The sequence below is a fragment of the Delphinus delphis genome, chromosome 18 (genome assembly GCF_949987515.2).
Source record: "Delphinus delphis chromosome 18, mDelDel1.2, whole genome shotgun sequence".
NCBI classification, from domain to species: domain Eukaryota; kingdom Metazoa; phylum Chordata; class Mammalia; order Artiodactyla; family Delphinidae; genus Delphinus; species Delphinus delphis.
Window position 1 is genome coordinate 32,861,938 of NC_082700.1, and position 27,015 is coordinate 32,888,952.

Below are 27,015 nucleotides of genomic sequence, written 5' to 3' on the forward strand. Positions count from 1 at the left end.
AACCCGTGTACCCTGCATCGGCAGGCGTACTCTCAACCACTGCGCCACCAGGGAAACCCTGGGACAGCATATTACTTTCATAGTTAACAAGTTACACTAGTTGAAAAATTCAATTGGTAAGAGAAAATTCTACAACCAATAAAAATTATTAGCAATTTAATTTTGAGTCATCTATTTAGCTTCAGAATGGTAAATCTTTTCCTGACTCCTGGATATTTTGAATGGTGCCTATAAATTGAAATACACATGTAGTATATCTATGGACTAAACACTGTATACTACTGCAAAATGTAGGGACAAGGATATAGTTATTTCTGATTCTAAAAGTGCTTGGAAACATGTTTCATTAAAATCAGGATCTAAGCAACGTGCTTGGACACACATTTCAGTAGCATCACAGCTAAGCAAAGCATCGTGAAAAAATTTTGCATTAAGGAATTTAACTCCACCCAGTGTAATTATCCTCTTCCTTAACTGTCAGTTTCCTCCGCAGTCCCAGGAGCGGCTCTGCCCAATTCCGCAGTCTCTGCTCTAAGTCCACGTTGATGAGGCAGCCCTCGCCATAGGGTTGAAGGTTTTAACAGTCTCCCCAAATGACTTGCCACGTGGGACCAGAGCCACTCGATAGAATGTTTCCCCCCAGCAGCCACAAGACTGGAAAACCGGGGAGGGTGGAGCAAACTCTCAGTGAGCGTCTCCCGGGCCCAGCTCCCCTTCCGCCTGTTCCTCCGATTGGCTGGCGTGAGTCTCGGCCGCCCAATCGCGTTGGAGTGTCTCCTGCGCGGCTTGCGGCGCCGCCGCGCATGCCCACTCGAGAGCCGCCCCTACGCTTCAGTCCCCGGGAGAGCCAAAGAAGGGCACCGGCAAGCGGCGGGTGGGAACTGGGCCTGGCAGTGCCCGTGCCAATATCAGAGGGCCGTGCCGGGACCTGGATGGGCCCAGTGGGAGAACGACAGGAAAAACAAGCACCGACAGAACTACCCGATTTCCCCATATCCCTTAAGCGCAGGTTTTCCCTGGGTTGACCCATTCATTTTTATTGCAGTGTGGGAGTTGGACAGTCCGATTTAGCTGTGGGGAGTCGAAAAAATCCGATTATATTTCTTTTCTTTGTATCCGGGCAGATCGAAAAAGGGAGCAAATGGAGCGAATCTTAATAAGAAAGTAAACTTTTCTCCTGTGTGGAGTGGACTGGGAACACCCTTACTTTGACTTTCCCTGTACGAAATGTGGCCTTATTAGCGCTTAACTGGAAGCGCTTTTCCGCCACCGCCCGAGCGTTTCAGCTCTAGCGCTGTCCTGCCCTCTCGGAGGTGGCCGCCTGTGGGCGCTGGAAACGGTGCCTTACTTTCTGCTGTACAAAGAACCGCCCCACTAGTTTCCACGGTGTGCAACTCAGAAAAGTGACCCCGAACGAAAAGCAACCGCCTTCGGCGGAGAGGCCGTGCCGTGCTCCTTACCGACAAACTGGCCCCGACCTGCAGGACCCGGCCTGTCCTAGGCGAATCGCCGCTGTCGGCGCGCCACAACCTCGCAGCCTCACGCCAGGCCGGCCCCTGCGGCCGCTTGGAAAACGCGGCTAGCGGAACCCGCACGCGGAAGCGCCGGGCGCACTGAGCATGCCCAGTTGCAGAGCCGACCAGAGGAGTTTTTTTCTTTTCTTTTCTTTTTTCTTTTTCTTTTCTTTTTTTTTTTTTTGGTCTCAAGCAGCAGGCCTTCTCCCCACCCCCACCCGAGCCCCCCACCACCCCCGGCCTAAGCAGCTACCATGGCCGAGGTCCCCGGCGCGGTGTTGTCCCAGGCGGGTTGGTAAGTGGCGAGTATAATCGGCCGCGGGCGCGGGCCGGGCCGGAGTAGGGTTGGGGTTGGGGCGGTGGGGTGCGTGTCGGGGTAGGCGGAGGCCGCCGCCCGCCCCCGGCCTCTCCCCGGGCCCTCCGGGCCGGCTCCGCCCCCGGCGCCACGCGGAGCCCAACGAGTCCCCCAGCTCCCCTCGGCGTGGCGGCGCGGCCTGGGCCCCGGGAGGCGGGCGGCGCGCCGGGGAGAGGCCGGGGGCCGCGGGCAGGGCGGCGGGGCGGGCGGCGACGCAGGCCCGAGCCGAGCCGCGCGGGCGGACCCTCAGCGCCACCGCGCCGCTCCGGGGGTTGTTGCCACGGCTGGACGAGAGGAGGCGAGGGCTGGAGAACGGAGTGCGGCGGAGAGGGACGAGCACGGCCGGAGCCCGCGGGCCCGCGGGAAGTTGAGGGCACAGCACAGCCCGGGCTGTTGCCGGGCCGCCTCTCCGTCCTCCTTATTACAAAGTACAGGACGGAGCGGGGGAAAGCCGCCCTCTGCGGCACACACACAACTTCTGAAGCTGAGAATGACCATATTAACTCGTTTGGATGCTCTGTAGAAGTTTTCTTGAAAAGATGACGGTGTTCGGATTTTTAAAGACATGTCAAGATTTTAGGATCTGAAAACAATAAAAAAAAATTATGCGAATTAAGCAGTTTCTGCAACTTCGGCCATTAGGGTTGTAAACATCCAGTTTAATTTACTAACGCTTTAACAGGCCTGCATGGGCACAGTCTGGGATGAAGGGTGGGAAGGAGGTTGAAAAAGATTTGCCCCTGCTCTCTGGAAGTTCACTATCTTAGCGAAAAGAGGGGAAGGAGGCATTAAAACAACAAACACAAAAACGGGAAATTGTGGTAAGCTGTACAGAGGTGCAGGCAAATGTGGTATGGAATTGGAGAGGAAGGAGAGTTAATTTCCTGGAGAAGTGGGCTTTGGGAGATGGTGAGGAAAAGGCTTTGTAGATACAGAGCCGCTGGAGATGAGGCACAGAGGTAGGAAAGTGCTTATTGGTTTGCAGAATTGATATTAGATCCCTATGGTTCCTCGAAGTAGAAGGGGGTCCAGTGAAGATTAAGACCTTAAAAGTTTGTGGCCAGGTTATGCAGCCTACAAGTGCCTAAAGAATGGATTTGATTTTGTGAATGAAATTTTTGATTAGAGGGCTGTAACACTTGTGTTTTGAAGACGCTGTGCCTGGCTCTACTGGCACCTCATTTTACAGGTGAAGAGATTGAGGCACAAAATTGTTAAGTAACTTTCCAAAAAAAATGACATAACTGGAAAGTGGTGGAGTTGAATGGTGAGCACAGAGGGGCTGGTTCCAGCTCTGGTGCTTTTAACTGTTACTGTTCTGACAGTTTTTGCTTTTAACTGTTACTGTTCTGACAGTTTTTGCTTAGAACACCATTGACATAACAAACTGTAGCGTTAAAAACTCACCTTTTTCAGTTTTATTATTGTTCTTCTAACTGGAATTTCTACATTCAGTTTGTTTACCTCACAACGCTATCCTGAAAAATCTCGGATCACTCTTTTTGAGTTTTTCCCCATTCTTCGTTTGATTAACCCTTAGTTCTTCAAATTAGTTGTATGAATTCGTTTACAGTCTTTTACTGCTTTCCAACATGATCCCACCTGTGTTAGAAAGGCCAGTCTCAATATTTTGATTCCAAACACATACTAAATTGTTTTTTGGACTCTAAGATCCTTAAGGGTGGGTAAACTGCATCTTATGTTTCTGTATATCTGTAATCTGGATTTTTGAATTTTATTTTTTTATACAGCAGGTTCTTATTAGTTATCCATTTTATACATATTAGTGTACATATGTCAATCCCAATCTCCCAATTCATCCCACCACCGCACCCCTGCCCCTGCCACTTTACCCCCTTGGTGTCCATATGTTTGTTCTCTACATTTGTGTCTCTATTTCTGTCCTGCAAACTGGTCCATCTGTGCCATTTTTCTAGGTTCCACATATATGTGTTTATATACGATATTTGTTTTTCTCTTTTTGACTTACTTCATTCTGTATGACAGTCTCTAGATCCATCCACGTCTCCGCAAATGACCCAGTTTCGTTCCTTTTAATGGCTGAGTAATATTCCATTGTATATATGTACCACATCTTTATCCATTCATCTGTCGATGGGCATTTAGATTGCTTCCATGACCTGGCTATTGTAAATAGTGCTGCAATAAACATTGGGGCGCATGTGTCTTTTTGAATTATGCTTTTCTCTGGGTATATGCCAAGGAGTGGGGTTGCTGGGTCATATGGTAATTCTATTTTTAGTTTTTTCAGGAACCTCCATACTGTTCTCCATAGTGGCTGTATCAATTTACATTCCCACTAACAGTGCAAGAGGGTTCCCTTTTCTTCACATCCTCTCCAGCATTTGTCCTTTGTAGATTTTCTGATGATGCCCATTCTAACTGGTGTGAGGTGATACCTCACTGTAGTTTTGATTTGCATTTCTCTAATAATTAGTGATGTTGAGCAGTTTTTCATGTGCCTCTTGGCCATCTGTGTGTTTTCTTTGGAGAAATGTCTATTTAAGTTTTCTTCCCATTTTTGGATTGGGTTGTTTGTTTTTTTAATATTGAGGTGCAGGTGCTGTTTATATGTTTTGGAGATTAATCCTTTGTCCATTGATCCCTTTGCAAATATTTTCTGCCATTCTGAGGGTTGTCTTTTCATCTTGTTTGTAGTTTCCTTTGCTTTGCAAAAGCTTTGAAGTTTCATTAGGTCCCATTTGTTTATTTTTGTTTTTATTTTCATTACTCTAGGAGGTGGATCAAAAAATATCTTGCTGTGATTTATGTTGAACACTGTATAGTGTCCATTTAGTTCTGTAATCCATTTTGAGTTTATTTTTGTGTATGGTGTTAGGGAGTGTTCTGATTTCATTCTTTTACATGTAGCTGTTCAGTTTTCCTAGCACCACTTATTGAAGAGACTGTCTTTTCTCCATTGTATATCCTTGCCTCCTTTGTCATAGATTAGTTGACCATAGGTGCGTGAGTTTGTCTCTGGGCTTTCTGTCCTGTTCCATTGATTTATATTTCAGTTTTTCTGCCAGTAACATAGGGTCTTGATTACTGTGGGTTTTGTAGTAGTCTGAAGTAAGGGAGTCTCATTCCTCCAGCTCTGTTTTTTTCCCATAAGACTGCTTTGGCTATTCAGGGTCATTTGTGTCTCCATACAAATTTTAAGATTTTTTTGTTCTAGTTCTGTAAAAAATGCCATTGGAAATTTGATAGGGATTGCAATGAATCTGTAGATTGCTTTGGGTAGTATAGTCATTTTCACAGTATTGATTCTTCCAATCCAAGAACATGGTATATCTCTCCATCTGTTGGTATCATCTTTAATCTCTTTCATCAGTGTCTTATAGTTTTCTGCATACAGATCTTTTGTCTCCCTAGGTAGGTTTATTCTTAGGTATTTTATTCTTTTTGTTGCAATGGTAAATGGGAGTGTTTCCTTAATTTCTCTTTCAGATTTTTCATCATTAGTGTATAGGAATGCAAGAGATTTCTGTGCATTAATTTTGTATCCTGCAACTTTACCAAATTCATTGATTAGCTCTAGTAGTTTTCTGGTGGCATCTTTAGGATTCTCTATGTATAGTATCATGTCGTCTGCAGACAGTGACAGTTTTACTTCTTCTCTTCCAATTTGTATTCCTTTTATTTCTTTTTCTTCTCTAATTGCCATGGCTAGGACTTCCAAAACTATGTTGAATAAGAGTGGCAAGAGTAGACATCCTTGTCTTGTTCCTGATCTTAGGTGAAATGGTTTCAGTTTTTCACCATTGAGAATGTTGTTTGCGGTGGGTTTGTCACACATGGCCTTTATTATGTTGAGGTAGGTTCCCTCTATGCCCACGTTCTGGAGAGTTTTTTGGTCATAAATGGGTGTTGAATTTTGTCAAAATTTCTGCATCTATTGAGATGATCATATGGTTTTTATTCTTCAGTTTGTTAATATGGTGTATCACATTGATTGATTTGCGTATATTGAAGAATCCTTGCATCCCTGCGTTAAATCCCACTTGATCATGGTGTATGATCCTTTTAATGTGTTGTTGGATTCTGTTTGCTAGTATTTTGTGGAAGATTTTTGCATCTATATTCATCAGTGATATTGGTCTGTAATTTTCTTTTTTTGTAGTATCTTTGGTTTTGGTATCAGGGTGAGGGTGGCCTCATAGATTGAGTTTGGGAGTGTTCCTTCCTCTGCAGTTTTTTGGAAGAGTTTGAGAAGGATGGGTTTAGCTTTTCTCTAAACGTTTGATAGAATTCACCTGTGAAGCCGTCTGGTCCTGGACTTTTGTTTGTTGGAAGATGTTTAATCACAGTTCCAATTTCAGTGCTTGTGATTGGTCTGTTCATATTTTCTATTTCTTCCTGATTCAGTCTTGGCAGGTTGTGCATTTCTAAGAATTTGTCCATTTCTTCCAGGTTGTCCATTTTATTGGCAAAGAGTTGCTTGTAGTAGTCTCTTAGGATGCTTTGTATTTCCTCAGTGTCCATTGTAACTTCTCCTTTTTTATTTCTAATGTTATTGATTTGAGTCCCCTCCCTCTTTTTCTTGATGAATCTGGCTAATGGTTTATCTATTTTGTTTATCTTCTCAAAGAACCAGCTTTCAGCTTTATTGATCTTTGCTATTGTCTTCTTTGTTTCTATTTCATTTATTTCTGCTCTGATCTTTATGATTTCTTTCCTTCTACTAATTTTGGGTTTTGTTTGTTCTTCTTTCTCTAGTTCCTTTAGGTGTAAGGCTAGATTGCTTATTTTAAATTTTTCTTGTTTCTTGAGGTAGGCTTGTATAGCTATAAACTTACATCTTAGATCTGCTTTTGCTGCATCTCATAGGTTTTGGATCGTTGGGTTTTCGTTGTCATTTGTCTCTAGGTATTTTTTGATTTCCTGTTTGATTTCTTCAGTGATCTCTTGGTTATTTAGTAACGCATTGTTTAGTCTCCATGTGTTTTTGTTTTTTACGTTTTTTCACCCTGTAATTGATTTCTAATATCATAGCATTGTGGTCAGAAAAGAAGATGCTTGATATGATTTCAAGTATCTTAAATTTACTGAGGCTTGATTTGTGACCCAAGATGTGATCTATCCTGGAGAATGTTCCGTGTGCACTTGAGAAGAAAGTGTAATCTGCTGTTTTTGGATGGAATGTCCTATAAATATCAATTAAATCTGTCTGATCTATTGTGTCATTTAAAGTTTGTGTTTCCTTACTAGTTTTCTGTTTGGATGATCTGTCCATTGGTGTAAGTGAGGTGTTACAGTCCCCCACTATTATTGTGTTACTGTCGATTTCTTCTTTTATAGTTGTTAGCAATTGCCTTATGTATTGAGCTGCTCCTATGTTGTGTGCATATATATTTATAATTGTTATATCTTCTTTCTGGATTGATCTGTTGATAATTATGTAGTGTTCTTCCTTGTCTCTTGCAACATTTTTTATTTTTAAGTCTATTTTATCTGATATGAGTATTGCTACTGCAGCTTTCTTTTGATTTCCATTTGCATGGTATATCTTTTTCCATCCCCTCACTTTCAGTCTGTATGTGTCCGTAGGTCTGAAGTGGGTCTCTTGTGGATAGCATATATATGGTTCTTGTTTTTGTACCCATTCAGCGAACCTGTGTCTTTTGGTTGGAGAATTTAATCCGTTTATGTTTAAGGTGATTATTGATATGTGTGTTCCTATTACTGTTTTTTAATTGTTATGGGTTTGTGTTTTGTAGATCCTTTTCTTCTCTGTGTTTCCCACTTAGAGAAGTTCCTTTAGCATTTGTTGTAGAGCTGGTTTGGTGGTGCTGAATTCTCTTAGCTTTTGCTTGTCTGTAATGCTTTTGGTTTCTCCATCAGATCTGAATGAGATCCTTGCCACATAGAGTAATCTTGGTTGTAGTTTCTACCCTTTCATCACCTTAAGTATATCATGCTACTCCCTTCTGGCTTGTAGAGTTTCTGCTGAGAAATCAACTGTTAACCTTATGGGAGTTTCCTTGTATGTTATTTGTTGTTTTTCCCTCTTTGTTCTCAATTTTTCTTTGTCTTTAATTTTTGTCAGTTTGATTACTATGTGTCTCGGCATGTTTCTCCTTGGTTTTATCCTGCCTGGGACTCTGCACTTCCTGGACTTGGGTGGCTGTTTCCTTTCCCATGTTAGGGAAGTTTTGGACTATAATCTCTTTCAATATTTTCTTGGGTCATTTCTCTCTCTCTCGTCTTTCTGGGACCCCTATAATGTGAATGTTGTTGCGTTTAATGTTGTCCCAGAGGTCTCTTAGGGTGTCTTCATTTCTTTTCATTCTTTTTTCTTTATTCTGTTCTGTGGCAGTGAATTCCACCATTCTGTCTTCCGGGTCACTTACCCGTTTTCTGCCTCAGTTATTCTACTATTGATTCCGTCTAGTGTATTTTTCATATCAGTTGTATTGTCCATCTTTGTTTGTTCTTTAACTTTTCTAGGTCTTTGTTAAACATTTCTTGCATCTTCTTGACCTTTGCCTCTATTCTTTTTCCGAGGTCCTGGATCATCTTCACTTATCATTACTCTGAATTATTTTTCTGGAAGGTTGCTTATCTCCACCTTATTTAGTTGTTTTTCTGGGGTTGTATCTTGTTCTTTCATCTGGTACATAGTCCTCTCCTTTTTCATCTTGTCTATCTTTCTGTGAATGTGGTTTTTGTTCCACAGGCTGCAGGATTGTAGTTCTTCTTGCTTCTGCTGTCTGCCCTCTGGTGGATGAGGCTATCTAAGAGGCTTGTGCAGGCTTCCTGATGGCAGGGACTGGTGGTGGGTAGAGCTCAGTAAAAGTTTAATCTGCTTGTCTGCTGATGGGTGGGGCTGGGTTCCCTCCCTGTTGGTGGTTTTGCCTGAGGCGACCCAACACTGGAGCCTGCCCCGCTCTTTGATGGGGCTAACGTGGACTCTCGGAGGGCTCATGCCAAGGAGTACTTCCCAGAACTTCTGCTGCCAGTGTCCTTGTCCTCACGGTGAGCCACAGCCACCCCCTGCCTCTGCAGGAGACCCTCCAACTCTAGCAGGTAGGTCTGGTTCAGTCTCCTATGGGGTCACTGCTCCTTCACCTGGGTCCCGATGCACACACTACTTTGTGTGTGCCCTGCAAGAGTGGAGTCTCTTTTTCCCCCCGTCTTGTCGAAGTCCTGAAATAATCCCCCTAGCCTTCAAAGTCTGATTCTCTAGGAATTTATCCTCCTGTTGCCGGACCCCCAGGTTGGGAAGACTGATGTGGGGCTCAGAACCTTCACTCCAGTGGGTGGACTTCTGTGGTATAAGTGTTCTCCGGTTTGTGAGTCACCCACCCAGCAGTTATGGGATTTGACTTTTTTGTGATTGTGACCATCCTACCGTCTCCTTGTGCCTTCTCCTTTGTCTTTGTATGTGGGGTATCTTTCTTCCTGAGTTCCAGTGTCTTCCTGTCAATGATTGTTCAGCAGTTAGTTGTGATTCCGGTGCTCTCGCAAGAGGTTGTGAGTGCACGTCCTTCTACTCCGCCATCTTGAACCTATCTCCTACCTTGTATATTCTTGATAAAGTCTGATAGAAATGGACCTTGGATGCGCATGCTCCTGCCAGTCAGAATTCTCTAACCAGGGTCTCTACCCAAGCTTAGTGTTCTTCCTGTCTTTGTTATTTTGTTATAAACCCTCAGCAATGTTATATTGTGACATTTGCCACTTTGTGTTGCAGTTTATCTGTTTACGTGTTTCTTACTCTGGAGTGCTCCTTTTGTGTGGCAGGGACTCATAAAGGCAGGAGGAACCTGTGGGGCTAACAAGACAATATATCTACAAGTTTGGGAGTAATTCCTGATGGGTCTTGAACCCACTAGACTTGGGAAGAAAACAAGAGGATGTCCCAGTCTTATCCGTGACTTGTATTAGATCTTATATTTAAGTAGATATTTGTTATGTTAACATACAGAATCTCAAAGGTGTATGCAGAGAAGAGTACTGGAAGGAGAATTTTTGACCATAGAGCAGCTTTGACCAACTCATTCCAGTTCTGACATCCTGAGTTTCCTTTGACTCTTGGGATTCTCTGTTATTGTCACTGACAAAAACATTTTTTTAGTACTTAGTACTCACTTAATTATTTGCAGGACCTCAAAAGTAATAGATGCTAAAGCACTTAAACTATTATTATCTGTTTTGTCAGTTTCACCTAAAATAGCAGGTTAGGGAAATATTAAGTGCTGAAAAGCTTATGTTTCTGAAAATGTGGTCTTCATGGGGTGCAGGTGATCTGTATAGACTGATCTATATTCTAGTTTATGTTATTTTTTGAGCTCAGTTTTTTCTTTTAAGTCTTTAATCTTCATTATAACCCCCATAAAAATCTATATTTTAAAATGTAACTCCCAATAGGAGCCACCTTGGCTGACTTTACAGTAATGTTCTTCCTTAGTAGCCAGTAGCACGGAAGGTGTTAGGTTTGCTGATCTGAACTGAAAAGTCTAGAAACTTTTCCAGTATAGTGATTATGTTTAAATATTGCAGGAAATCGTACATTGGTCCTTTGTAATGCTTACTTATATGCATGGAATAACTACTGAGAGAAGATATTTGACTCTAGATTTGTCTGCATAACAGATTTACTTCACTCTTTGCCTTTTTTTTTTTCTTTTCTCTTGAGATTTCCTTAAGGGTGAATTTTGTACTTCTATTAACCTTTTGGATTTTTTTTTAAAGCCTTTCAGAACTTTTTTTTTAATAGAAACATGTTAAGGAAACATAATCAACTGTGTTTAATTTTGAAAAAGTTTTTTTTTTAATAGAATTAGTGATTGTATAGCTTAACTCCCTCAGTGTGCAAATAAGGAAGCTGAAACACTGGTATCAACAGTTTGCTCAGAGATACAAGCGGCAGAACCATGAATACAGCCCAAATGTCTGGAATAAAGATTCAGTACTGATTTCCACTGAATCCTGGTGACCATGTTTAATTTAAATTGTTTGTCAAATATAACACATTTGAAAATTGAAAATTGGATTAAAGCATTTTTTGTGATGTGTAAATTTCCTTTCCTCTTTGGGAAAGATAGGTGCTTATACTGAGGAGTGATGCTGTTGGAATCAAAGAAACCTTTACCTTTTGGTGGTTCACCTAATTGCTGATTAGGCTTATCTAAAAATCTGTTTAATTCTGTATTTTTTGAAGTCTAAGAATATCTGAAAAAGTAAGGCACTCTGTTGCATGTATTTGCCTTACCCAGCAGTTTTGAGTTGAAGAAACCATAAGGAAGCATTGGAAGTAGTGTGTTTCCATTTTATTCTGAAAGAACATATTTTCTAAGAAACCCTGGGTTTCTAACATCTGAAGTTTAACTTGGTTGTGCTTTGAGGTGGGTTTTTTTTTCTTTTTTTTTTTTTGGTGGGTAGGGCGAAGTTGGAGGGATAAGAGAGGGTGAACATAAAGGTCTTCTTATCTTGTCCCCCTTGAATTTCACCTTCCCTTTTGGAGTTATCTCTCCTTGATTACTGGTACTACCCTCATACTGATATCCTCTGGCCCAAGTGTATACCAAACTTCACTCCCTTGGTTTCACCTTTGAACAACTAAGAAAGGCTACAAGTATAAATGTCTTTATCAAAACACTACTAGAGGAGAATATTTGTTTATGGGATAACTGGAGAAAAGAAGATGCACAATGGCAGCATAGATTATAAAGTGATGGTTCGCTTGTGTTGAGGAGCATGCCCTGCTATTCCACATATTGCCTTGAGATAGCTGCTCCAGAGAGGTGGGACAACTTCAGGATATTTTGCTGGGATTTCTGATTCTTAGCTTTTGACCTGCCCACAGATGGGGAGCTGTTTTTTACATCCCATCACCTAGAAACTTCCTCCAAAACACATCAAGACCAAGAAAGTCAGATTCCTGTTGTGTAGCTACCCCTGCACTTATCTTGTTTGTTTTTTTTTCTGAGAAACACGCCAATTCCCCAGGAGATTGCTGGTAAATGAGTTCAATCTTCAAGTGAGAAACGCTCTTTGTAGCATCATAAATATAACTATACCTTCATATAATATATTGTTGGTAATAGTCATGCATAAGAGTTTATGCAAAGGGTATCAGAAGTTTTGTTCCCTCATATTATTCCAGCATAACTCTTAGGCATAAGTGTATTTGTAAAGAATTTTGGTAGTTCTTTCTAAGGTTATGTGCTAAGTGCAGGATTCTTTTATTTTCTAGAATTATAAAATACTTCATCATTACCACTTTGCTATACATGTATTCTTGGTACTCTCTTTTGGAAAGGATCAGAAACATTAAGACACTTTTTAGGTGAAACAGAATAATAGACTGTGCTGAAGAACACTAGAAGAAACCAGCTGCTTTATATTTGGTTTTGGGGAGAGCTTATTGGAGACATCTTTCCATTTTGAAATATTTCCTGTTTTTTTAATGAGCATTTGTTATTGTATCTTTGGTTTATGTTGTTTGTGAAGTTATAATGTTCAAATGTAATAAGTGTTGTTGACCGTCTGTCTCAAAATATGTTACATATTACCTGGTTGTTTCTGTTGATATTGTAAAGTGTCATTAATACACAAAAAAGACTGTGTATTCTGTTAAACTGTGCAAGTTTTCAGGTTCGAAGGTGCTATTTGCAGTATTTTTTTTGGTGATAACCTATAAATCTAGTTTTAACTGCCTGTCTTTGACTGCCTCAAGCATAAAGGGGGTATAAAAAGAAACTTGCTACCTCAGCAAGTTGAAAATAATTTTCTCCTCATACAGCAGCATTTGCTAGATCAAGTAAAAATTGCATAGTAACATTTCAAGAGCCATAAAAATATAACATATATATTTTTTGGCTTATGCTTTCTTCTTTTGACAAAACAACGATATTGGCATTTTGTCTTACCATGTTAAGTCCCATGTGTCTAGAAATTCTGACTTTTTGAAAGGTATAGAATCTGGAACTAGCTGAAGAACACCTTATCTCTGTATAATTTTTAGAAGAAGCAGACTGCACTTTCAGCAATGCAAAATTTTTCTTGTAAAAATTGAGAAAACATTGTGAAGTCATAGAATGACAAAGAAAAGCAGAGAGATAGCAGGAAATGTGTGGTGATAAAGTAATAAAGTGAGTCAAAGATACTCATAGCAGAAGCACATTGCGATGTAGAGAAAGAGGAAAGAACAACATTGTGCTCTGGGGCTGGACAGAGCCTACATGTACCTTAGTACTGTAATCTCTGCATGTTTCACACCCTTGCTCGATGGGTGTGAGTCTGTGTGCAAATGTGAGCGCTTCTCACTCATTTTACAGTTTTACAGCCTTTAACGTGGAGACAAATAGCTACCTTCATCTTAGTATAGTGCTACTGAAGGTATGATATCTTTACAACAATAAGTAAGTCTTTGCAGTAATGCAGGGAAATATGTAATCCTATAGTAATGTGTATACTGAAATACAAGTAGTAAATATTTGTACCTCTTATACACAAGGCACTGTGTTTGTTGTTAGGATGATGTACAAGACAGGCAGAATTTAAACATTTTATACACTGGTATTTTGCTTCCAGGGTGTTGTTGAGAGCAGTTAACCCCCACTTGGGAAGTATGAAAGGCTTTCTAGAACTAGTGATGTATAAGTAGGGTATGTTATATATGCCAACTCAATATGGTGTCTAGTCTTTGTCTATGAAAAAAAACAAGGCAGATTCATTGATGTACTCATTCATCAAATAATTATTGAACATCTTTTTGTGGCAGGCACTTTCTATTTTTTTTTATTCAGGGTTCTACTGCATTTTCACTCACTTTCCTGAAATTAGAGAAAGAACTAGATCAGGTCGAGGAAAAACGTTTTCCTTTTATTACAAAGTAGTATTTATTTATTTTTTTTGAGTTGAATAATATATATTATTTTATACTGCAGGTTCTTGTTAGTCATCAGTTTTATACACATCAGTGTATAAATGTCAATCCCAATCACCCAATTCATCACACAACCACCTCCACCCCCCTCACGGCTTTCCCCGCTTGGTGTCCATACATTTGTCCTCTACATCTGTGTCTCAATTTCTGCCCTGCAAACCAGTTAATCTGTACCATTTTTCTAGGTTCCACATATATGCGTTAATATACGATATTTGTTTTTCTCCTTCTGACTTACTTCATTCTGTATGACAGTCTCTAGATCCATCCACGTCTCAACATATGACCCAATTTCGTTCCTTCTTATGGCTGAGTAATATTCCATTGTATATATGTACTACAACTTCTTTATCCATTTGTGTGTTGATGGGCATTTAGATTGCTTCCATGACCTGGCTATTGTAAATAGTGCTGCAATGAACATTGGGGTGCATGTGTCTTTTTGAATTATGGTTTTCTCTGGGTATATGGCCAATAGTGCTATTTCTGGATCATATGGTAATTCTAGTTTTAGATTTTTCTTTTTTCTTTCTTTTTTTTTTTTTTTTTTGTGGTACGCGGGCCTCTCACTGTTGTGGCCTCTCCTGTTGCGGAGCACAGGCTCTGGACGCACAGGTTCAGTGACCACGGCTCACGGGCCCAGCCGCTCTGTGGCATCTTCCTGGACCGGGGCACGAACCCGTGTCCCCTGCATCGGCAGGCGGACTCTCAACCACTGTGCCACCAGGGAAGCACTATTTTTAGGTTTTTAAGGAACCTCCATACTGTTCTCCTTAGTGGCTGTGTCATTCCCACCAACAGTGCAAGAGGGTTCCCTTTTTTTCACACCCTCTCCAGCATTTGTTGTTTGTAGGTTTTCGGATGATGCCCATTCTAACTGGTGTGAGGTGATACCTCATTGTAGTTTGATTTGCATTTCTCTAATAATTATTGATGTTGAGCAGTTCTTCATGTGCTTCTGGGCCATCTGTATGTCTTCTTTGCAGAAATGTCTATTTAGTTCTTCTGCCCATTTTTGGATTGGGTTGTTTGTTTTTTTAATATTGAGCTGCATGAGCTATTTATGTATTTTGAAGATTAATCCTTCGTTGATTCGTTGGCAAATATTTTCTTCCATTCTGAGGGTTGTCTTTTCGTCTTGTTTATGGTTTCCTTTGCTGTGCAAAAGCTTTGAAGTTTCATTAGGTCCCATTTGTTTATTTTTGTTTTTATTTCCATTACTCTAGGAGGTGGATGAAAAAAGATCTTGCTGTGAGTGTTTTTCAAAGAGTGTTCTTCCTATGTTTTCCTCTAAGAGTTTTATAGTGTCTGGTCTTACATTTAGGTCTGTAATCCATTTTGAGTTTATTTTTGTGTATGGTGTTAGGGACTGTTCTGATTTCATTCTTTTACATGTAGCTGTCCAGTTTTCCCAGCACCACTTATTAAAGAGACTGTCTTTTCTCCATTGTATATCCTTGCTCCTTTGTCATAGATTAGTTGACCATAGGTGCGTGGGTTTATCTCTGGGCTGTCTATCTTGTTCCATTGATCTATGTTTCTGTTTTTGTGCCAGTACCGTATTGTCTTGATTACTGTAGCTTTGTAGTATAGTCTGAAGTCAGGGAGTCTGATTGCTCCAGCTCCATTTTTTCCCCTCAAGACTGCTTTGGCTATTTGGGGTCTTTTGTGTCTCCATCCAAATTTTAATATTTTTTGTTCTAGTTCCATAAAAAATGCCATTGGTAATTTGATAGGGATTGCATTGAATCTGTAGATTGCTTTGGGTAGTAGAGTCATTTTCACAATATTGATTCTTCCAATCCAAGAACATGGTATATCTCTCCATCTGTTGGTATCATCTTTAATCTCTTTCATCAGTGTTTTATAGTTTTCTGCATACAGGTCTTTTGTCTCCACAGTTAGGTTTATTCCTAGGTATTTTATTCTTTTTGTTGCAATGGTAAATGGGAGTGTTTCCTTAATTTCTCTTTCAGATTTTTCATCATTAGTGTATAGGAATGCAAGAGATTTCTGTGCATTAATTTTGTATCCTGCAACTTTACCAAATTCATTGATTAGCTCTAGTAGTTTTCTGGTGGCATCTTTGGGATTCTCTATGTATAGTGTTACATCATCTGCAAACAGTGACAGTTTTACTTCTTTTCCAATTTGTATTCCTTTTATTTCTTTTTCTTCTTTGATTGCTGTGGCTAGGACTTCCAAAACTATGTTGAATAATAGTAGCAAGAGTGGACATCCTTGTCTTATTCCTGATCTTGGACGAAATGGTTTCAGTTTTTCACCATTGAGAATGATGTTTGCTGTGGGTTTTGTCATATATGGCCTTTATTATGTTGAGATAGGTTCTCTCTGTGCCCACTTTCTGGAGAGTTTTTATCATAAATGGGTGTTGAATTTTATCAAAAGCTTATTCTGCATCTATTGAGATGATCATATGGTTTTTATTCTTCAGTTTGTTAATATGGTGTATCACATTGATTGATTTGCGTATATTGAAGAATCCTTGCACCCCTGGGTTAAATCCCACTTGATCATGGTGTATGATCCTTTTAATGTGTTGTTGGATTCTGTTTGCTAGTATTTTGTGGAAGATTTTTGCATCTATATTCATCAGTGATATTGGTCTGTAATTTTCTTTTTTTGTAGTATCTTTGGTTTTGGTATCAGGGTGAGGGTGGCCTCATAGATTGAGTTTGGGAGTGTTCCTTCCTCTGCAGTTTTTTGGAAGAGTTTGAGAAGGATGGGTTTAGCTTTTCTCTAAACGTTTGATAGAATTCGCCTGTGAAGCCGTCTGGTCCTGGACTTTTGTTTGTTGGAAGATGTTTAATCACAGTTCCAATTTCAGTGCTTGTGATTGGTCTGTTCATATTTTCTATTTCTTCCTGATTCAGTCTTGGCATGTTGTGCATTTCTAAGAATTTGTCCATTTCTTCCAGGTTGTCCACTTTATGGCATACAGTTGCTTGTAGTAGTCTCTTAGGATGCTTTTTATTTCTCTGGTGTCTGTTGTACGTCTCCTTTTTCATTTCTAATTTCATTGATTTGAGTCCTCTCTGTCTTTTTCTTGGTGAGTCTGGCTAATGCTTTATCAATTTTGTTTATCTTCTCAAAGAACCAGCTTTCAGCTTTATTGATCTTTGCTATTGTCTTCGTTGTTTCTCTTTCATTTATTTTTGCTCTGATCTTTACGATTTCTTTCCTTCTGCTAACTTTGGGATTTGTTTCTTTTTCTTTCTCTAGTTCCTTAGGCATAAGGTTAGATTGTTTGAGATTTTTCTTGTTTCTTGGGGTAGGCTTGTATAGCTATAAACTTCCCCTTAGAACTGCTTTTGCTGCATCCCATAGGTTTTGGATTGTTGTGTTTTCATTGATTTGTCTTTAGGTGTTTTTTGATTTCCTCTTTGATGTCTTCAGGGATCTCTTGGTTATTTAGTAACGTATTGTTTAGCCTCCACGTTTTTGTGTTTTTTACATTTTTTCTCTGTAATTCATTTCTAATCTCATAGCGTGGTCAGAAAAGATGCTTGATATGTTTTCAGTTCTCTTAAATTTACTGAGGCTTGATTTGTGACCCAAGATGTGATCATCCTGGAGAATGTTCTGTGTGCACTTGAGAAGAAAGTTTAATCTGCTGTTTTTGGATGGAATGTCCTATAAATATCAGTTAAATCTATCTGGTCTGTTGTGTCATTTAAAGCTTCTGTTTCCTTATTTATTTTCATTTTAGATGATCTGTCCATTGGTGTTAGTTAGGTGTTAAAGTCCCCTACTATTATTGTGTTACTGTCGATTTCCTCTTTTATAGCTGTTAGCATTTGCCTTATGTATTGAGGTGCTCCTATGTTGGGTGCATATATATTTATAATTGTTATATCTTCTTCTTGGATTGATCCCCTGATCATTATGTAGTGTCCTTCATTGTCTCCTGTAACATTCTTTATTTTAAAGTTTATTTTATCTGATATGAGTATTGCTACTCCAGCTTTCTTTTGATTTCCATTTGCATGGAATATCTTTTTCCATCCCCTCACTTTCAATCTGAATGTGTCCCTAGGTCTGAAGTGGGTCTCTTGTAGACAGCATATATATGGGTCTTGTTTTTGTATACATTCAGTAAGCCTGTGTCTTCTGGTTGGAGCATTTAATCATTCACATTTAGGGTAATTTTCAATATGTATGTTCCTATGCCCATTTTCTTAATTGTTTTGGGTTTGTTTTTGTAGGTCCTTTTCTTCTCTTGTGTTTCCCACTTAGAGAAGTTCCTTTAGCATTTGTTGTAGAGCTGGTTTGGTGGTGCTGAATTCTCTTAGCTTTTGCTTGACTATAAAGGTATGGATTTTTCCACTGAATCTGAATGAGATCCTTGCCGGGTAGAGTAATCTTGGTTGTAGGTTCTTCCCTTTCATCACTTTAAGTATATCATGCCACTCCCTTCTGGCTTGTAGAGTTTCTGTTGAGAACTCAGCTGTTAACCTTATGGGAGTTCCCTTGCATGTTCTTTGTCGTTTTTCCCTTGCTGCTTTTAATAATTTTTCTTTGTCTTTAATATTTGCCATTTTGATTACTATGTGTCTCGGCATGTTTCACCTTGGGTTTATCCTGTGTGGGACTCTCTGCACTTCCTGGACTTGGGTGGGTATTTCCTTTCCCATGTTAGGGAAGTTTTGGACTATAATCTCTTCAAATATTTTCTCTGGTCCTTTCTCTCTCTCTTCTTCTGGGACCCCTCTAATGCGAATGTTGTTGCATTTAATTTTGCCCCAGTTGTCTTTTAGGCTGTCTTCATTTCTTTTCATTCTTTTTTCTTTATTCTGTTCCACAGCAGTGAATTCCACCATTCTGTCTTCCAGGTCACTTATCCTTTCTTCTTCCTCAATTATTCTGCTATTGATTCCTTCTAGTATAGTTTTCATTTCAGTTATTGTATTGTTCATCTGTGTTTGTTCATTGTTTAATTCTTTTAGGTCTTTGTTAAACATTTCTTGCATCTTCTCGATCTTTGCCTGCATTCTTTTTCCGAGGTCCTGGATCATCTTCACTATCTTTGTTATGAATTTTTTTTAGGAAGGTTGCCGATCTCCACTTCATTTAGTTGTTTTCTGGGGTTTTATCTTGTTCCTTCATCTGGTACATAGCCCTCTGCCTTTTCATCTTGTTTATCTTTCTGTGCATTTGGTTTTTGTTCCACAGGCTGCAGGATTGTAGTTCTTCTTGATTCTGCTGTCTGCCCTCCAGGCACTTTCTTTTGGTATGATCAGGTGTAGTCTTAGGGGAGAAAGCCATTAATTATATATTCAAACATATTGCATCCATAAAATATATTAGAGAGGAGAAGGGATATGGCTCCATAAGAGCATATAAAAGGGAAATTTGGTGTCTTCCTGGTGGTCAGAGAATGCTTCTATGAGACCTGGAGGATAAGTGGCAATTAGACCAAGTAGGGGGAAAGCAGCATATGCGGAGATCATATGGCAGTAGGGAGCATGGTGAGTACAAAGGACTGAATTACCAGTATTAATGGAGGTCAAGGCAGAGAGGCAGTATAGTAAGGTGGGACTGGGAGATACCCAGGGACTAGATCATGTAGCTTGGGCCTTGTAGGTCACGGTAAGTTTTATTTTTATTTTTAGGCAACAGAAATCAGTCGTAAAGTTTTATTAGGGGGTGGGAGGATTGAAGTAGGAACGAGATCTTAGTTACATTTTGAGGTATCCTTGCATTGAAGAAAATGGATTGGAGCTAGGTAAGAGTAGATGGACGGAATGGTGGTGATGATTGAGATGGAGAGCAGTAGATTGATTTGAGTGATAATTTATGAGGTAAAATCGACAGAACTTTATGTGAGTAAGAGAGAAGGAAGTGTCAAGGGTTTGATTTCTTGGTTTCTGGCTTGTATACCTGAACTGAATACAGTACAGTTAGACTATTAGAAGAAGACCACATTCTTGAGGGGTGGATCTTGAATCAAAGTTGGACATTATTTGAGTGTGAAGTGCCTTTGAGTCATCTAAAGTAAGATGCCAGTTGGGCATTAGGAAATATTGGGCTGGCCAAAAAGTTCATTTAGGTTTTTCTGTAACAGCTTAGAAGCGAACTTTTTGGTCAACTAAATACTAATCTTGCACTCAGCGGAGAAGACTGGGTTAGAGATATACATTTGTGGTCATTTGAGTATAGTTGATGGTGAAGCAGAGCATGGATGAGATCATCTAAGGCTGCACTGTCCAATATAGTAGACATTAGCCATGTGTATCTGCTGAGCACTTGAAATGGGTCTAGTCCAAATTCAGATGTGATGTAAATGTAAAATACACACTGATTTTGGAGACTTATTACAAAAAAGGAATGTAAATATCTCTCATTAAGTTTTTTATATTGTTTACAGTATTGAAATAATATTCTCAATATATTGTGTTAAAACATATTATTAAATTAATTTCACCTGTTTACTTTTTAAAATGTGGTCACTAGAAAATTGAAAATACATATGTGAGTTGCATTATATTTCTGTTAGACAGCAGTCATCTATGATCTAAAGACCAGGCTTTGAGTAGGAAGAGGCTAGGTTCAAGCAATGACAAATTTCAGCATTTTTAGAGGACAATTAGCCTTTAAGGAGCTGCCAGAGGGGGAAAAAGCATATGAAGTCACTGACTTTTCTAAGAAGAGAAAACGGATATAATCTCTTAAGAGTTCTGTGACAAGATTATTTGATTAGGTCATCATTAGTTTATTGACTTGCTGGTATTATAGATTGAGAGCAGTTTTTAAGACAGTCTTTATAAATTTAAGGTATCTGAAGATCATTTTAAAAAAATTCTCCCCAAATCCCCCCGAAAGTCCTCTAGATATAAAATGCAAGTAAAACTCAGTTGCAGCTTTTCAGAAGACAATCTATCATAAATATTAAGTGAACATGTTAAGAAAAAACATTTTTATTTTGCTAAATTTCTAAGCAGGACCTTGAGAAGTTTGATAAATACCTAATGTGAAACATTAAACATAAGTATTGATGGAAGAAGTTGCTAAATAAGTTAAGCCAACATTTTATAACGGATATTGGAATTGTATTGTTTTGAGAGGTTTTTTTGGCTCTGCTGAGCGACATGTCTGATCTTAGTTCCCGGACCAGGGATCGAACCCACGCCCCATGCAGTGGAAGCGCAGAGTCCTAACCACTGGACAGCTAGGGAGTTACCGAGAAATAGTTGATGCATGTAAGTTTAAGTGTCCAGAAAGTTGATAGGTAATCATGATAAAATTAATGAAATAATTTTACCTTTTTCTCTAGATATAGTTTTGATTTTATATTCAAGCTAAATGAATATTTGGCTTTTCTAATTAGTTAAAGTAGTTTGATTGATGCCTTGTTATTTTGTAAGCTCCAGTAAGGCAAGGATCCAGTCTTTTCATTTTTCTGTAGTATTCGTAGCATTTAGCAGGGTGTGAGGTATACAGTAGACACTTAAATGCTTGTGGAATGAATGCTAGTGTCATCTTAATTAGTCTCAGTATCTTTCATCATATTGTTTTTGTGTTTTCCAGGAACACAAAATTTCTTCAAGCTTTTTGTAGAGTAGAAAATTGTTATTTCTGAAGTGAATGTTGTGAAATGAAAAAAAAAACCCAACAGTTTTATAAAGAACGTAATCTCCTCAGAAATATAGGAAATAATCTTACACAAATACTTCTCTATTTTGATACTTATTTCTAACTGAATATAAAGACATATACCTACAAGTTTAGATGTAAATTTTGAAATATGTTGATAAAATTTCTTTGCTTGGGACAACCAGCTGTTTCTGTGGGGGCTTTGAAATGTTCTTTCTCAAAGCAGTGTTAATTAGAAACTTTTCAGAAGCTCATTAAGTTAGTATATGTTTGTCCTAGGCCCTAATTATTTCTTTATACATTAGATATTTTATGAGATATGCTACTAATTTTTACTTGTCTTTTTGATATTTTAGAATTGTTAGCTTCGGGTCCCTGGTTAGAAAGGTGTTAGGATGACGAGATTGTAATTCATTCTAGGACCTTTGATGAGGCAAAGAAGTAGGCATTTAGGCACCTTGTAGCCTAGTAAGCTGGCATAGGCTCCCAATCCACCTGAAGACACTGCCAAGCACACGTTGCTCTTTTGTTATTTAAATTATGAACACCAAAAAGGACCATGTATATGTTACTAGTTAGAATACAAAGCATGTGAAATAGGCTCCTTCTCAGTATCCTTTTTCAGTGGCCCTTTCTGCCTGAGCTGAGAGCCCAAGTTGGTATAAAGGGGCTCCTAGTCTTATTGGTTTACCATGATCTTTTGTCCAGGCTGTTTGCTGATTTCTCAGTCTGTGTCACTGTCATCTATGAGTAATAGTGAGATTTCTTCAGGGCTATGTTTATTTGACTTCTTTTCTCAGTTGAGTTTCTTGGGGAGGGATGGGGTAGGTTAATACCCATGCTCCATCAGAATCTTCTTTCCTTGCTACATTTGGAAGTTTTACAGCATCGGCATGTACTGTTTCCTTATTTTGGTTGCTGATAAATTTTTTGACTTGCTTTTTCTGGCTGTGGTTGTTTTCTTTGTTTTTACTATTTTTTCCCTTGTTCACTTAATTAGTTACACATCCATCAGAAGTTCTTATGAGCATATATTAATTAGGTGTTTCTTTGATAATTAAAAATTGATAAATAATAAAGTATTATGTATACCTAATTAATTGCTATACCAATACCATGAAATTTCGGTGCCCTGTTTTGTGTCTTTGTTTACATCCTTGTTGTTGCAAAGTGATCACCTAACATAACTTTTAACTTTGTTGGTAGACATACTTAGCTGCTATTTGCTACCATTATACTCATTACATTTTCTACCAGTTACATAGACAAGGTTTGTTTTGTAGTGATAGTTCACAATTAAATTTTATCTTCATAAAATTAGATGTACATCTTAACAAATTGAGAGTTTAACAAATTGAAATTTTGATTTGACATCGTGAAAAAGATAATCCAGTGTAGTGGTATAGAATTTAATGGGTACAGGGTAATGAGAAAGGACTTAATATTTGAGTGATACATGACAGAAATCATGTATACATACTGAAGTCTGATTGAAAATGCAGTAAGGCCTCGAAGTTTTTGCCAGTTTATATTTATGTGAATGAACATTTACACTGATATTATTTTAATTAAAATGCAAAAACTGGCCCAAGATAGACACTTGTAATATTTAGAAAACCGCTCTGTATTAGTTAGATTGAAGGCTAGGCTGCTGTAATAGAGGCCCCTCATTACAGAGGGCTCAAGAATGTAGCCTCCTTTTCTTCTGTCACAAAACAAAGTGATGGGGAATTTTGCTTTGTGCTGTCATTTAGGGACCTGGGTTCCTTACATCTTACAGATTTGTTGTCCTCTTACCCCTGCTACTTCAAGTGAGGTCCTCAGACCAACAGCATTGGCGTTACCTCATAGTTTATTTGTAATGTAGAATCTCAGATCTCTACTACAGACTTGGTAAATCAGTACCTGCATTTTAACAGGATTCTCTCAGTGTTTCTTCTGTACATTAAAGTTTGAGAAGCACTGCTCTAGGGCCTTGTCATTGTTATCATGGTCAAAGCCTTATCTGAGTTTCAGGTAACAGGAAAAGGAAAGACAGCAGAGAGCCATAGAGTCGTTGTTCCCTGTTGGGGAAGGTGGCACACATCATGTCCTTGGTTTCCAAGAACTTTCGTCTCAATCTGCCTGTAAGGGATTCTCAGAAATGTGGTTTAGTTCAGTGATTCTCAAACTATCTGCCAGTTTTAAAAATATCCAGTTTCTCACAGATCAGTAATTTTGTAAACTGAAATCTTTCAGCAATGTCAGATTGCTTCTAAATGCTTACCTCAGTTTCTGTACTTATCCCATCATGGTGCACTAACAAAGAGTTTGAGAATTGGCACTGCACCGACGCATGGACACACGGGTCATGTATTCTACCTGGATACACTTTCAATTTTTCACTCAGTGATGCTGTTCAAATTATGGTAATGTTACATGAATTGATATGAATGAATGAGGCACTGTATTTTTGGCCTTTCATACTTTTTGATTTGATTTACTTGCTAATATTCTTCTACTTAAAAAATTATATTATTTAGTTTTTGCCACTCTGCACGGCTTGCAGGACCTTAGCTCCTGGACCAGGGATTGAACCCAGGTCCCGGCAGTGAAACCACTGGACCACCAGGGAATTCCTGAAAAATTATATTATTTTAAATGATAATCTTATGTTTGTAAAGGACTTCTCAGCTTGCAAAGCCCTCTTTCCCTAATTATATGTCATTCCATAAAAAGAAGTAGTATGTATGTATTATATTTGCTTATAAAAGGGTATTGTAAGCTTTCCTCGTTTAATCATGTTGCTGATACCTAGTATGGCACGTCAAAGGAGGATGTTCCTGTTTGTTATGAGATACCTTTCTAATGTATTTTGTAACTTTCAGTTATGAATTAATACAAACTAATATTAATTTACAATTGGTGTTATGAGACTTACCTGTGTCATTATCATATTGGCTTGACATGGTTTGAATTATTCCTGCCTCAACATGTTTTTATGGAAAATAAAATTGAATTGGACTGTTGGTAGTCTTTTAAAATGTTTTACCTTATCACAATAACTTTCATGTGTAAATTGAACTATTTATAGTTATTGGTAATGCTTTATGCAAAAGTATATTTTAAAAATGTATGATTATGTATTTCTACATATTAAAGACACATACTTTTAAAGTGGAAAGTAGCCTAATGTTTGGCTAAATGTTTTTGTTATATTCAACATGCTTGTTGTTTTGGCCTGCCCAGTGTTGTCCTGCAGCACCAATTCTTTTCCCCTCTAAGTACCCAGTGTACATGAACTAATAGGTCAGCAGAAAGTCTGCATAGTGAAATTGCCTAGAAACAGGCTTGCAAGCTTGAATCAATTTGTGTTTGAAACTGAGATTAATAAATTACATGGTTTTGAATAGTTAAAAGTCTATATTAGAATTATTAATTAGAATTAACTGGATTATCATGAGGGATTACTAAGGAAAAATGTTACAGAAACACTACTCTGTACCCTTGATCTTCAATTAGATTTATACCTACTTTTTTTTTTTTTTCTTGGCTGTGCTCTTGCAACTTGTGGGACCTTAATTCCCCAACCAGGGATCGAACCCAGGCGCTCAGCAGTGAGAGTACGAAGTCCTAATCACTGGACTGCCAAGGAATTTCCAAATTTATACCTATTTCTTGAGAAGCAGTATGGTTGGTGGTTAAGACAAGGGCTCTGAAGTCCAAGTCTCTTGAGCCAGGGTCAATCCTGGTTCTGCCACTGAGCAGCTGTAAGCCTGATCACATTAATTAACTGCTTGCTGCCTCAGTTTCCTCATCTGTTAAATGGTGTCAATTGTAGCACCTATCCCATAGTATAGTTATGAGGATTAGTGAGTTAATACACACAAAGTGTTTAGAACATTGCTTGTCATATGCTAAATGCTCAGTAAATACTTGCAGTTCTTCCTATTGTATGTTAAGCCTGGACTCTCATAACTTATGTGATTTGCACATATATGGATTTCTGATATTGTTTCACTTTTGGGAAAAGTTGTCCTTTACTCTGTTTTAGAATACGTTATTTAGTCTCTAAAAGGGTTCCTTTGATAAAGAAAAAAATCTTTATGTCTTAAGGATTTTGAATCTCATAAGTATATTCTTATCATTTGGTAATCTTATAAATAATTAGTGTTTCAAGTTAAAGATAAAATTGTACAGATAGAATATTTATTTCATATATTTAATTATTTCATTTGTAAAGAAAGAATAGAAAGACATTTGAGAGAGGAAACTATCAATATGTAGTCTCTTATGGATTTGAATTTAGTAAGTATTTGCCTTTATATTTGTAAATAAGGTTTTTACTTAAGGAGTAATGAGATGTCCTCCTCAAAAATTAAATGTTTGGAACCAGCTATGTAATATGTAAATTTATGGGACAATATAATTTTTTTTAAATTAAATACATTTTGAGAGAGGTATCTTCTGAGTCTAGTTTTTGAAGAAAGAAAGATTGTGTAGCTTTACCTTAAGTAGGGAGTTGGCAAACTATGGCCCGTGGGCCAAATTTGGCCTGCTGCTTGTTTCTGTAAAGTTTTATTGGAACACAACCAGACCATGCTTTTGGGCCGTGGGACAGATTTGAGTAGTTGTGACAGAGATCATATGGCCTCAAAAACCTACAATTTTTACTATATGACCCCTCATAGAAAAAGTTTGCTGGTCTCTCTCTACCTTAAGTAATTAGTAAAATAGATTAGTCCATTATTACTTAGAAAACACTGAAGTTTGCACAACTAGTACATGTTACTTGTCCAATATTTGGCAAAAATAACTTTCCAAAACAATGACAGTTCTTGTTCTTGTGCTCACTACTAATGATTGGTATGAATGGTGCTGGCTCACAGATTGGTAAATCCTCACTATTTGATAGGAATGTGCTGGTACTTGCAATGGGGCTTTCTATCAAATACAGAATTGTCAGGTGTTTTTGAAATGGTCTAATGATTTTAATAGACCTTTTCCGTTATGTCCTAGGACAGGTAGAAATCCTTCATTGGTTTCAACTGAGAATTTCTATCACGGCTGGACAACTTTTGGATTTTATAGAAAACCTAGAACACAGGTAGTTTTTAATCAAATCAGTACTGCTTAAGGGAAGGAAACGGTGTGAGGTTGAAAAACCTCTTAAAACATATCAATCCTGAGTAAAATATAAAAGTTTGTCTTTAAATAACAAAATATATGTGGTAGCCAATCATTTAAATTAGCCTGATTTATCTGTAACAAGCTGATTATTTTAGGTTAGAAATTGAACTTACAAAAAAAATAACTCCATGCCTTGATTTGACAAAGTTGGTGAAGTTTTCTAACAGTGGTCCAGGGACTAGGCATGAACGGTCTAATATAAAATGCAATTTTTCTATATCTGTTGCCATCCTCATTCATATTTTTCCTTTTTGGAAATGGGTCCTCACACTTGTAGAATTACCAGTCCCACCATGTAGATTCATGTTTGCTGGGATCCAGTGCACAGTATCCATTTTTTGACATTACTTTGATTACAGAAGTTACTGTTTCATCAGAACTTTTACATTTCATCTAACTACTTTGGTGTACTGGGGCTATAACTAATATGGTGATTATAAGCAAAC

The 27,015-nt window shown here is 38.5% G+C and overlaps 1 protein-coding gene across 1 annotated transcript in view; it reads left to right on the forward strand.

Moving 5' to 3' along the window:
* The first annotated feature begins 1,293 nt into the window (after positions 1-1,293).
* TDRD3 (tudor domain containing 3) overlaps positions 1,294-27,015 on the forward strand; it is a 200,885-nt gene continuing 175,163 nt past the window's right edge. Inside the window, exon 1 of the mRNA XM_059995586.1 lies at positions 1,294-1,809. Coding sequence (XP_059851569.1) covers positions 1,769-1,809 — 41 coding nt within the window. The 5' untranslated portion in view covers positions 1,294-1,768. The remainder of the gene's footprint in view (positions 1,810-27,015) is intronic.